The sequence below is a fragment of the Cydia amplana genome, chromosome 10, assembly GCF_948474715.1.
Source record: "Cydia amplana chromosome 10, ilCydAmpl1.1, whole genome shotgun sequence".
Taxonomy (NCBI): Eukaryota; Metazoa; Arthropoda; class Insecta; order Lepidoptera; family Tortricidae; genus Cydia; species Cydia amplana.
In genome coordinates this window covers 12,742,714-12,756,093 of record NC_086078.1, presented here as the reverse complement: position 1 = coordinate 12,756,093, position 13,380 = coordinate 12,742,714, and the positions used below count along the sequence as shown (strand labels likewise).

Below are 13,380 nucleotides of genomic sequence, written 5' to 3'. Positions count from 1 at the left end.
AACAGTGAGTACAGCGTACAGCGCGGTGTACTGATTAACGATCATACGCAAAGCCATCCTTATTGAGGAGTGTCTTTTCAAAAGGGTTTATTTTTTTCTTAGCGGTACTTCTAGAGAGAACCTTGCTCAAGAAAACTTAAGGTCCAATTTAGAAATAGATTCCCAGAAAAAATAAACCCTTTTGAAAAGACACTCCTCAATTGTTCTTAATTTAATGTAAATCGTTTTTCAGATCAACCAATTTACCACAAAGCAGCCACAGTTATAAACGTTATAATGAAAGCTATACATAGCTCTCTCATTCCATCAGACACCTGTATCCTAAAGTATGGCATAGAGAAAAAAATACATAGATTGCTCACTCCATACATCAGATTTAGTACCAAAAAACTATTAGCATCTAGCATCGAGTAGCGGAACTATCAGTACTGCTACTTGACAATAGATGTAGCACCGACCGGAAAGTCTTATGCTGTTGAGATAAGACTTTCCGGTCGGTGCTACATCTATTGTCAAGTAGCAGTACTGATAGTTCCGCTACTCGATGCTAGATGTAGACACTGAAATTAATAGTCTGAACTGATGTATGGAGTGAGCACTCTTGTCTTACTATATTTCTCTATGAGTATGGCTTAAGATAAGTTGAGTGAAATGTTGTTGACTTGTTGCTTTTGTATACCGCTTATCAGAGATCGAGTTAAACCAAGACAAGTCTGCAACGATTTTAATAGCACACGCAGTGCAAGTGTTATTTACACGTCATAATTTCATTGAAGTTTGACGTTTAAAATAACACGTGCACTGCGTCTGCTATCAAAATCGTTGCAGACTTTTCTCGGTCGAACTCTAGTGGTATTCCGATAATTTAACAAATTGCAACGACAAGACAAGTTGGTGGAAAAATTGTTACATTAGTAGTCCCTTTATCATCATGATGGCTCAATATATTATTTGCTTTATAAAATCAGTATTATTATAATTTTAGATTTGTTTAAAAGTTTTTTGTGGCGAATTTAGGTAGGTTTTTATTTGATAGGGGGACCTTTCCTGTGATGTTAGAGATAGTAAAGCTAGAAAAAGGTTTAGTGATAGATTATAGGTAATTCTTACTACATGTTTAGATTTGTTCTGGTGCATTAAAATATTTAGGGTATTACCTTGTAACCGTATTTTTATATAACATCTGCAGAAAAACATTGTATGAACTTAACAGGCTGTCAAAGACGAGTAAATGATAAAAACTGATTTATTCTGAAGGAACGCAATATTGAATGGAGATTGCAGTCCATATCATTTAGTCGTCTCTGATATTAATTTTTGTGTCTTAGTTTGAACTTTAAGAAAGGTGTTCCAATATTATCCTGATATTTTTACAATGTCGGTACTTACGAGATATGTTTCTCAAACCAGAAAGACGTGCCAAAGCTCTCGTGCAACAAATTTCTTAGATGAATTTTATCATTTCCGTGAATTGTGCCGTGTTCTGTATATAAGGTCGTAAAACTCGTAAAGGTGATTGACGCTTATGTCCAGAATATTAATTTTGTATTGTTGCACATTTAGTTAATAATATCGTAACTTCTTAAGGTCGACTTTCCCACAGAACGACGTCAGTATTTTATTGTATCATATGTGTTAAGGGGCCCACAGATTACCAGTTCGCCGCCTTCGCCGGTCAGTGGCGAATAACTGACAGGCTGACATCGTCCAGCGAACTGATAATTTTTGGGCCCCTTAAGGGCGCGTGTACACGGTGCCGCCTCCGCGCCGCCGCCGCACCTTCGCGCTATGTACACGAGACGCGTAAAACCCGCGGCGGCGGCGCGGCGGCGGGCTATACGTGTCTCGTGTACATAGCGCGAAGGTGCGACGGCGGCGCGGCGGCGGCGTGGTGGCGGGCTTTACGCGTCTCGTGTACATAGCGCAAAGGTGCGGCGGCGGCGCGGAGGCGGCACCGTGTACACGCGCCCTAAGACTCACAGGTAGAACAGTCACCACATGGGATTGTTACGCCATTTAGGGTCCTAACTTAGCTAAATTGGTTGTTCCATACTTACGCTACGGAATGTCCAATTTAGCTAGAACCCTAAATGGCGTAGGTAACAATCACGGAGCGTGACTGTACTAATTTGTCGAAAGTTTCAGAACCTCACATTTTTGAATGGGGACTGAAAGTTTTCGTAACATAAAATGGAGAGTTCTTATATTACTGTCAAATTTTCACGAAGTTTTCGAAACATTGCAACTTTTTCGAAACTTTCAGGAACTTGCACATGTATCTGTATCCACAGGTATATCAATATTATCATTTTTTTTTTGCGCTAGTATTCGTCCACTTGACGAAATTTGAATATAAACGTACATTTCTGCACAAATTTTGACTTATTGAAAATATATAAAAATGATATTTCGCAAGTAGTAAATTAAAAATGAAATATATTATTTGCTAATCCGTCAAACTTGACCACTTGTGGTCGAAAGCTAGAGCATGGACGGAAACTAGCTCAATGACCCTATTATACAGGTGGATTTTCTTTTTGGGTCAGTGAGGGCAGCTACCAGATCCCGTGCTGCTACGAGAAAACGGTCTTAGAAGACCTTCCCTCGATTTCAAATTAATGAAGATTGGCTTTTACAGATTTTGGAAAAAACATACAGGGTGCGAGAAAAAGGTCATTTATGACAAACTTTTTTTTTGATGCCAATCGATCCTATTCCTATTGAGGATCAAAAGCTTGTATGGAACCAAAAAAAAATTCCGGCTAGAAAAGCCACAAATCGAGGAAAACTTTTCCCATACAATTTGTATGAAAATGAAAACTTTTATTTTTCACATGCTATTTTTTATGCCAATCGATTCCATTCCTATCCAGTATCAATAGTTTCCTAGGGGTCAACTTTCGATAATGTACTAAAAAGCCACAAATTAATAAAAACTTTTTCCATACATTTACTATGGAGAAAACGTGAAATTTTATTCACATTTTTCTATTTGCCCAATCAGTTCTGTTACATTTAAGGGTCATAATACTGTATGAAGACATTGCTGTAAGACTGATGGGCGAGATAGAAAATCGTGAATAAAATTTCACGTTTTCTCCATAGTAAATTTATGGAAAAAGTTTTTATTAATTTGTGGCTTTTTAGTACATTATCGAAATTTGACCCCTAGGAAACTAATGATACTGGATAGGAATGGAATCGATTGGCATACAAAAATAGCATGTGAAAAATGAAAGTTTTCATTTTCATACAAATTGTATGGGAAAAGTTTTCCTCGATTTGTGGCTTTTATAGCCGGAATTTTTTTTTGGTTCCATACAAGCTTTTGATCCTCAATAGGAATGGGATCGATTGGCGTCAAAAAAAAAGTTTGTCAAAAATGACCTTTTTCTCGCACCCTGTATGTTTTTTTCAAAATCTGTAAAAGCTAATCTTCATTAATTTGAAATCGAGGGAAGGTCTTCTAAGACCGTTTTCTCGTAGCAGCACGGGATCTGGTAGCTGCCCTCACTGACCCAAATAGAAAATCCACCCTGTATATATGGTATTTTGTTGTGTGTGCTAGAATTCTTTTATTGCATCTGAAACACCTACTGAGATGACCTAAATTTATTAGTTTCCGCTACTTAAAGGTTGTCTGGAAGAGACCGCTTTTTAAGCCGTATCCAGACGGACTGATCAAATCGACCGATTTGATCAGGAAAATAATTGGCGCCAATCTCATCTAGCGTCCACACGTACACAATTTAATTACCAATTTCCATTCCATAAATATTAACTTCGAAAATTGGCACTTTTGTGTCCGCACCTGCTGATTTGATCGGGGAATCAAATTGGCGTTTGCGTCCGCACGTCCTGATTCGATCGGCCAATTTCATCAGATTGGCGAAAAATTGTCTCGTCTGGACTCCACTTTAGCGATAAGACCGCCTGTTGTTTAACCTCTTTTTTTCTGTATCCTTTGTATTGTTTTTTTACATATTAAAGAGTTATCTTAGCATCTAACTGGATGGAAAATCACCTTTATTAGAACTACTTGGAACTACTATTTGGTACTAATTCCTATTTAATCACAAATTATTTTTAGTGATATCATAATCGACTGTTAGATTATAACCTGAATGTACGGTATATTTTTATGAATAAATAGTTTGGTATGTCAAATGCGCCTTATCAATAATATAATACCTATAGTTCCTTTTAATTTTATTTTATTTATTATTTATTTTATTTACCAAGAACCCCCCAATCCGTTGCAAGTTGCTCGTATCTATAAGTAAAGTTGGTCAAACCAATTTATCAGTCATTAAGAGCCAGAAAAACTATACTCATCCTTCTCTTTTGAGTGCTAGTACTAGTGTAAAGGTCCCAGTACACAATGGGCCATCGCCGGCCACTCCAAGGGACGCATTTATGCGTTAGAGGGAGCAAGTAATATTGCTATCTCATTCTACCGCATGGCTGCGTCCCTTGGAGTGGCCGGCGATGGCCCTTTGTGTACTGGGGCCTTAATATAGTATGATTCTCTCTGTCGATGTTTGAAATGAGACAGTAGAGTCCTTTGACAAACTTTACAAAACGATGGTTGCCATGAGGTGTAGGCTGTCTGGTGTCTCTTGGGGAGTCTAGGTAAATTGGCTCTACAGGTGGATAATGGTGGATTTATCAACACAACAGAGTAAGATGGAAGTATAATTATATTTTTAGAATGAGACAAAAGTTACCAAACTATACTTGGTCAACGACCTTGACAGTAGAAAAAGGCGGAAAATTTGAAAATTTTAATTTCGCGCCTTTTTTTACTGGCAAGATTTGGGTCACCAGCTATAGTTGCCACTGATTAATCGAAGCGAAAAAGAAGGCAAGAGTGTTTACGAGAAGCTTGCGAGAAATCCTCTTTAATTAAACTCTGACAAACTAGCTTTCTGTACGAGAAAGCGATAAATTTGAAATATTGGTTTTCTGTTGGGTTGGAGAATCAATCTCTTAACAAATTTTGAATTTTGCGCCTTTTTCTATTGACAAAGTTGGCTTGCCAGAGTATATTTTCAAAGTTTTGTTCACTGCATTGGCGTTATTGCGTTTTTCCAGTATACAGCGATTGGTACTATTGGTAGTTGATGTACGTGAAGTCGTGAATTTTATCTTATCTGTGGTTAATGTCGGTGTCGGTCGTGTGATTCATTTTGTTCACTATCTTTTTGTTCGTAACTGAATTGAAATATAGTTGTTGGGTTTTAAGTTGAAGTTGTTTCAATAATCCAAAAAGATGGCTTTACATGTTCCAAGAGCCCCGGGTGTACCCTCAATGATGAAAGATGGAGCACGGGTAAATTATAACCTTACTTCTCTCATGTCATGTGTATCGGAAATTATGGTTTTATTTTTCCTTTTATTTCTTTATGTACATAGCATACTGCTCTAATTCATATGTTTAATTGTTTACTGAGTTGCAAATTGTCGAAAACACTAATTTAATGGTTTAACTTATGCTTATTTTTCAAAATATCTGGATGTGAACCCAGTAGCACTGTGACGATTAGTTTTTTTAATTAACATTTCGTTTTAGTTTTAACTGAGAAACTAAAGGCTTTGTCGAAGTATTTACCATGGGAATATGTAGTATATCTGGTATATAATAACAATGCTTAGTTCAATAGCATAATTTTTATTTATGTAAACTTGTGTATCAGACAAGCATGTTTATAGATAATATCGACATTAATTTGTAAATAGGTACCGTTCACCATGCTACTTGCCATTTTCAGATGTTCTCTGGCTTAGAAGAAGCTGTATACCGGAACATAACTGCTTGTAAGCAATTTGCACAAAGTGTGCGCTCTGCCTATGGTCCAAATGGCATGAACAAAATGATCATTAACCACATTGACAAGCAGTTCGTGACGAGTGATGCCGGCACCATTATCAGAGAACTGGATGTAGAGCACCCTGCAGCCAAGCTCATGGTCCTGGGCAGTCAGATGCAAGATGCTGAAGTTGGAGATGGTACTTTCTTTTTTAGTGATTTTAAATTATTGATATGTAACTATACATATATATTCTATACAACAATGTTACACAAATCAACCTAGCCCCACAGTAAGCTCAATAAGGCTTGTTTATTAGGTATCTTTAAGATGTGACCAGGAAAGTGCTAAGATGAGAAGTATACATTAACATAAAGTGCCCATGCTCCTCACATTAAGGCAGTGTCACTTCCAATTGGGCTAATTATGGGATAGCATGGGCACTACAGCCCAAAGTGCCCAAACACATACAATAAAAGGAGGTCTATGCCCACAGTGTGATATATAGGCTGCTTTTTTTCTTCATTAACCCTTTAACCGCCAGAGTCTGATATATAAGACATTATATATCCAGCTCATTTCGCCACAGTCTGATAAATAAGACAAAGATCTGATTTGGTTTTTACAGCACATTTATAACTCCCGTAACTATGCCAACCTTACTCTGCGTGGTACAATTATTGTCGGTGGCGACACGAGCATGCTCGATCAAAAATTGCTGGCGGTTAAAAGGTTAAGCAAGCAAATGAATTTTTAACACCACATCTGGTTTTAGGTACCAACTTTGCCATTGTAATATCTGGAGCTCTCCTGGAAGCAGCAGAGGAACTTCTCCGTCTTGGTGTGACCACCAGTGAGATTGCTGAGGGCTATGAAATTGCCCTCGAAAAGTGCCTTGAAATCTTACCTGATCTTGTCTGCCATGAGATCAAGGACATCAAAAACACAGATGAAGTTATTAAGATTGTGAGGCCGGCCATCATGGCTAAACAATATGGCAACGAGGATTTCATTGCCGGACTTGTTGCTAAGGCGTGCATTGCCATCCTGCCAGAGAAAACTACATTCAATGTGGACAACGTCAGAATTTGCAAGGTAACAGGTTTTGTTTAAAAAAACATTTGCTAGTGATATTCTAATGGTCTCTTTTGTTAGTCTTGAAGTCATTATCATTTTTTAGATTTAATGGATTTTACTATGATCTCTTGGCTTAATAGAGAAATGTAGTAAGACAAGAGTGCTCACTCCATACATCAGTTAGACTATTAATTTCAGTGTCTACATCTAGCATCGAGTAGCGGAACTATCAGTACTGCTACTTGACAATAGATGTAGCACCGACCGGAAAGTGTTATCTCTACAGCATAAGACTTTCCGGTCGGTGCTACATCTATTGTCAAGTAGTAGTACTGATAGTTCTGCTACTCGATGCTAGATGCTAATAGTCTTTTTGGTACTAAAACTGATGTATGGAGTGAGCAATGTATGTATTTTTTTCTCTATTTATTATTATTATTATACGAACTGTTAACATTTCATTTAACCATCATATGTGTATATATATTTCTACATGCATGTTCGTAAGGTCTTTTTGACCTAGGCCTCTTTCGAATCGCCTTTTTCTAATATATTTAAGTATTTGTCCAACATTCTCTTCCATTCTTGTCTATCTATTGCCCTTTCTTTCCAGTCTTTTCCTATTGTTTCTATTAGGTCTTTTTCCCATCTTGTTTTTGGTTTGCCCTTTTTTCTTTTACCAATTTTTGGATTCCAATTTGTTGCTACTTTTGTCCATCTGTTGTTTTTCATCCTGGCGATGTGCCCTGCCCAATTGTATTTTTGTTTCGGTATATGTATTGCCGCATCTATAAATCTTGTTCTTCTTCTTATCTCTGTGTTTCTAACTCTGTTTGATAATTTTATGTTAAGGACACTTCTCTCTATTGACCGTTGACATACTTGAATTCGTTTGAAGATATCTCCTGTGAGTGACCATGTTTGACTGCCATATGTAAGACAGGGTAGAATGCATGAGTCGAAGGCTAGTTTTTTATTTATGGCTTAACAAAAAAACAGCTATCAAAATACTTTACAAATTCCAGATTCTCGGAGCTGGTCTCCTGCAGTCTGATGTTCTCTCGGGAATGGTTTTCAAGCGCGAAGTCGAAGGAGATGTCACATCTGCCGAGAAAGCTAAGATAGCCATATACTCATGCCCCATTGACATTACCCAAACAGAGACCAAAGGAACAGTCCTCATCAAAAGCGCTGATGAACTTCTCAACTTTAGCAGAGGCGAGGAATCTCTTTTGGAGAAACAGATCAAAGACATTGCCGACACTGGTGTAAAGGTTATTGTAGCGGGCGCGAAGTTTGGTGACATGGCACTGCACTTACTGAACAAATATGGAATTATGGCTGTACGTCTTCCATCGAAATTCGACCTCAGACGTGTTGCCAAGACTGTTAATGCTACTGTAAGTATTGATGTGTATATAAAATTAAAATTATTAAGGAAAAACTGAAAAAATAAGAAAACGTGAAGATGAGGATGATCAGTATAAGTATAACAAACTGTTAAACATGCCATCAGTGTTATAGGTAACCAATATAAATAATGGCATGTTAATAAATTGCTATCCAGAACGAGACAGTCTAAAAAAATGTTTACAGGCAAGTCTAATGACATCATTATGGTCTAAACTAAATTATGAATAACATCCCTTAAGACAGCCACTATACTAAGCCAAATAGTGCTATCTCAAAAGAAAATTCATTGATATCTTATGCTCTAGTTGCTATAGCTCATAATTCAATTTTCAAAATAATTTGTTATTGAGATAGCGTTATTTGGTTTAGGAGGGCACCATAAGGCAGTCTAATTTGTAAATTAATTCATAATTATTCCATTCACCTAATAATAACTTATGCAGATGAATGGTTAAAAATAAATCAAGAAATTGAAATAATTAAAATTGTCTTTAAAAACTTTATGTATCTTTTTTTTTCAGGTACTACCCAGACTGACCACCCCCACAGCCCAAGAGCTCGGCTACTGCGACATAGTCGCCGTAGACGAGGTGGGTGACACTCGCGTCGTCATATTCCGTATGGAAAGCACCGAGTCGCGCATCTCCACTGTGCTCATCAGAGGCTCCACCGACAACTACATGGACGATATTGAGCGAGCTATCGATGACGGCGTCAACACATTCAAGAACAGTGCTAGAGATGGGCGGTATGTATATTGCTGACTCTTTAAAAAATTTTTTGCTGTATCATTGAAGAATTGTAATTGTAAATATGATTAATTTTTTTTTTTTTAGTCTTAATTTTAAAGGGGTTTTGTCACACAGTGACTATGTTAATTTAATTTGTTGTATTAATTTTAATTTTTTTACTTCACCTAAGACGGTCACAGGTGCGCACAGTTTAACTTAACACTTTCAGTGCCAATCGCCTCATTTCCAGTTCGAAATTAACACACCTAGCGGGTTCTTGGCAGTGGATGTGTTAAAATGAAACTCCATGCTTTCCAATATGGTAGGTTGGCAGGCTGGCTGGTCGAAGCGGCTGTAGTGTGTTGCGAAAGGTTTATATACTTGGTCAATCAGATCTTGTCAGTGGAATAAGGCGGCAAATTTGAAAAATGTAGGCGCGAAGCGAATATCATCCCTTAGAAAATATGAATTTCGCGCCTTTTTTAGGGTTCCGTACCCAAAGGGTAAAAACGGGACCCTATTACTAAGACTCCGCTGTCCGTCCGTCCGTCCGTCCGTCTGTCACCAGGCTGTATCTCACGAACCGTGATAGCTAGGCAGTTGAAATTTTCACAGATGATGTATTTCTGTTGCCGCTATAACAACAAATACTGAAAACAGAATAAAATAAAGATTTAAGTGGGGCTCCCATACAACAAACGTGATTTTTGACCGAAGTTAAGCAACGTCGGGCGGGGTCAGTACTTGGATGGGTGACCGTTTTTTTGCTTGTCTTGCTCTATTTTCTGTTGATGGCGCGGAACCCTCCGTGCGCGAGTCCGACTCGCACTTGGCTTGGCTTTACTGACAAATTTGCTTGACCAGCTATAACAACGGTGACGTTGCCAGATTCGTGCCCGGCGCCGGCGCGACGGAGATCGCGCTGGCGGCGCGGCTGCTGCAGCACGCGGACACGTTGCCCGGACTGGCGCAGTACGCGGTGCGCAAGTTCGCGCGCGCGCTCGAGGCCGTGCCGCGCGCGCTCGCCGAGAACACGGGCGCCAACGCCACCGAGGCCATCAACCACATCTACAAGGCGCACAAGGTACGAGCATAACCCGGGCTCTTATCTTATTATTTTCGGGGGCCCTTACGGATACACTTCGACCCATAGGGATCTTTTGTGCAATTACCCCCTGGAGAAGATCCGACAGCTACTCAAGAGCTTTTCCCACCATATCCATGTGTCGGATGATGGAGCTCATGGGTAGCGTTTTAAAGTCCTTTGGTTCCAGATATCCTGCTCCAAAGTCCTTCATTCTTTGTCTGGCGAGGGCGTGACATTCACACATTAAGTGTTTCACTGTCTCTTCCTCTTCGCCACACATACGACAATCGGTGTTGTCAGAATGTCCCATCTTGGTCAGAATTCCCTTGACCCCGTAATGGCCAGTGAACACCCCCGTTATGATTTGGAGTTGTCTTTTGCTAAGTTTCCAAAGCTTTTTGCTCCAGCCGGAGTCTACTCCTTGCATGAAGAGCTTTGCATGCTTTAGACCCGGGCTCACAAAACAGATACAGTACAGAAGTCAATCACATGTATGTACTTCACTTTTCATACCTACGCTCGGCGGTCGCTCTAGGGTTGTCAACTATGACTTATGCACAAAAAACTATCGTGGTAGTGGCACTCGTATCTAGTAGTGGCCGGGCGGGGTGCTTACCTACCTACCTAACTGTCTGTTTAACGTTAAAACGAACCATCGAAATACAAGCAGATACCAACTTACCTCTCGCAAACCACTGGTAGCTTAAAAAACGACAATTCACCGTTTGTTTTGTGCCGGGCTCCTGTCTGGTGAGGGAGAAAACCTTACAAAACCTGATCATTTTTGAAGTGAAAACTTCTTTAGCGGCGCTGTGCACTTTTTGAGGTGAGGAAAAAATGTTGCGTAAGACGATCACGTGACCGTAAGACGGACACGTGACCTGATCGAAAAACTTTTAATACATGTAATGTCATTGAGTTTTTCTTTATTGATTTAATTGCCATCTAGTGAGTTTCGCTCTAACTGGTATTAATATAACTAGAGTACTAACAGTGATGTGCTTAGGGGTTTCAAGTAATTAACGCTAACGCTAGATGGCGTTAACCTCAATTATACATAGTGCATTTTGCAATAGTCATTGAGTTTTCACTTCTGCCGGCACTCCCTGAGTGCAACCCGTTGTTTTTTTTCCATACCTAATTTTACCTTGCTATAAGAACTTACCGGTCGGACTCGCCTAAATATGAAATGTATAACGACTTCAAATCAAATTATTCTGTGTCCATTGAGGTGTGACGACTGTCACCAAAATTTGAAAAATCCCAACTATTCGTGGAAATTAGTTTTGTTAAATTAATTCAGTGTTTTTATAATTCTCAGGAAGGGAACAAGAACGCCGGGTACGACATCGAATCAGAAAATAACGGCGTATGTGACGCCAAAGAAAAGGGTATCTTCGACGCCTTCGTACTCAAGCGGTGGGGGCTGAAGTACGCCGTGGAAGCGGCCACTACCATCCTCAAGGTGGACCAGATCATCATGGCCAAGCGCGCTGGCGGACCCAAGGCGAGGCAACCGCAAGGCAGTGACGACGAATCTTAATACTTACGCTACTCTATGGCGCGTTTACATTAGGCTCCTAGTCCGCAACCGGGTACTGTACATGTGTGAATAGGGTTTGCACGACGGATCCGAAATGTATGGGAAGATCCGTGGATCCGGATCCAGATCCGAATAATTTCATACATTCCGGATCCGGATTGCAAACCCTATGTGTGAACCAACCGATGGTTAGCGTCAGCCGCAAACTAAGAGCGTAATGTGAACTCGTCTTTACACTAAAACACAAGTATTTTACTTTAGCAATACAGCTTGCATTTTATTTTCTTAACTTTACATTAACGTTAATTCTCTAAGTTACAGATAGCTTTGAATGTGGTAATTTAATAATTAAATTACGAAATATGATAATGGTGCACCTTAGTTTCATGACCTATGCAAAGTTATGATACCTACTGAATTAATAATCTAATGATTTCAAGAGCTTAAAACTTTAAAACTATGTATTGGTCTCTATGTCACAAAAATGCGTTTGTGGCACTACAAAAATACAATTTTACACAAGTGTTGCTGTTCTTTTATTAAGAGTATTTCCCTGCCGTCCCATTTCTTTCGACATGTCGTGGTAAGTACGGTGCATTTAGTTTTTTTATCCATTTAAGATAGAAATCCTTTTTTACCACAATCTCATCCTTTAAAAACTGATGATAAAATTGCATTTTTTCCACAAGAGTGGCAAAGTAAGTTGATGCCAAATTTGGGTTGATTGCTCATGTTGGCTGATAGAATAGATTATCGCACCTTGAAACACTCGCAACGCTCAAGATTGCACTCTCGCTACGTTGCTTGGTTCAATTGTGGACTTTTGTTCGGGTATCAATATTTGCCCCAGCTGTTCTAAAACAAAGAAGTTAAAACCGTATCCAGACGAGCTGAGCAAATCTACCGATTCGATCGGACAATTTCATCAGATTGGCGAAAAATTGTCTCGTCTGGACTCCACTTAACTTGGCGTAATCGGAAATTTATTTTCCCTTAGGTCGCATGGTCCGATTGACTAGTCCGATCAATCGGAATACGAATATATTTTTTTCCTGTTGGCTCGATTGATCGGACTATAGGAACTTCTCAAATCCTGTCAGTCCTACTATCGGAGTAATGGGATTTTAAAAGTTCGTCTAGTTCGATCGATCGAGCCACGAGAGCTTGAAAAATCCTCTTAATCCGATCACACAATTTTTATTTTTCCTGTTTGTCCGACCGGTAGGTTATGGTTTTTGTGTTTTTTTTATTACAGCATGTCCATACTGATGGCCCTTTTTTATACGTTTTATTTTTATGGTATTGATGCCCTTTATTCAGTAGTACGCAACCACCTTTACGGCGTAAGAATACAATTTTGTTGTGATCTATTATTTCCTCCATCTTCCGTCCGTCCGGTTCAATAAATTGACATTGATCAGATGTTGATATTATGAACTGACATCGCATCAAATAAAATATAGAAAAGTTTATCAAATGCCAGTGTTTAGTAATGAGTTAAGATTAGATAAGATAACCTTTATGTGTCATCCGGACTTAGCAAAATATCAAGTCTACGGTTATGTTATGTGACATAACATAACCGTAGACTTGATATTTTGCTAAGTGTTATGTCCGATCAATCGATCCAACAGGAAGAAAAAACAACCTCGTGGTTCGATCGATCGAACTAGACGAACTTTTAAAATCCCATTACTCCGATAGTAGGACTGACAGGAT

At 39.1% G+C, this 13,380-nt stretch overlaps 1 protein-coding gene across 1 annotated transcript; it reads left to right on the top strand.

Moving 5' to 3' along the window:
* The first annotated feature begins 5,147 nt into the window (after positions 1-5,147).
* Positions 5,148-11,709, top strand: LOC134651847 (T-complex protein 1 subunit theta). The gene is made up of 7 exons (XM_063506968.1): positions 5,148-5,332; positions 5,772-6,009; positions 6,586-6,905; positions 7,913-8,287; positions 8,822-9,048; positions 9,920-10,115; positions 11,440-11,709. Exons 1-7 carry the CDS (start codon positions 5,273-5,275, stop codon positions 11,659-11,661), a joined length of 1,638 nt encoding a protein of 545 aa, XP_063363038.1. The 5' UTR covers positions 5,148-5,272; the 3' UTR covers positions 11,662-11,709.
* Positions 11,710-13,380: the final 1,671 nt, after the last annotated feature.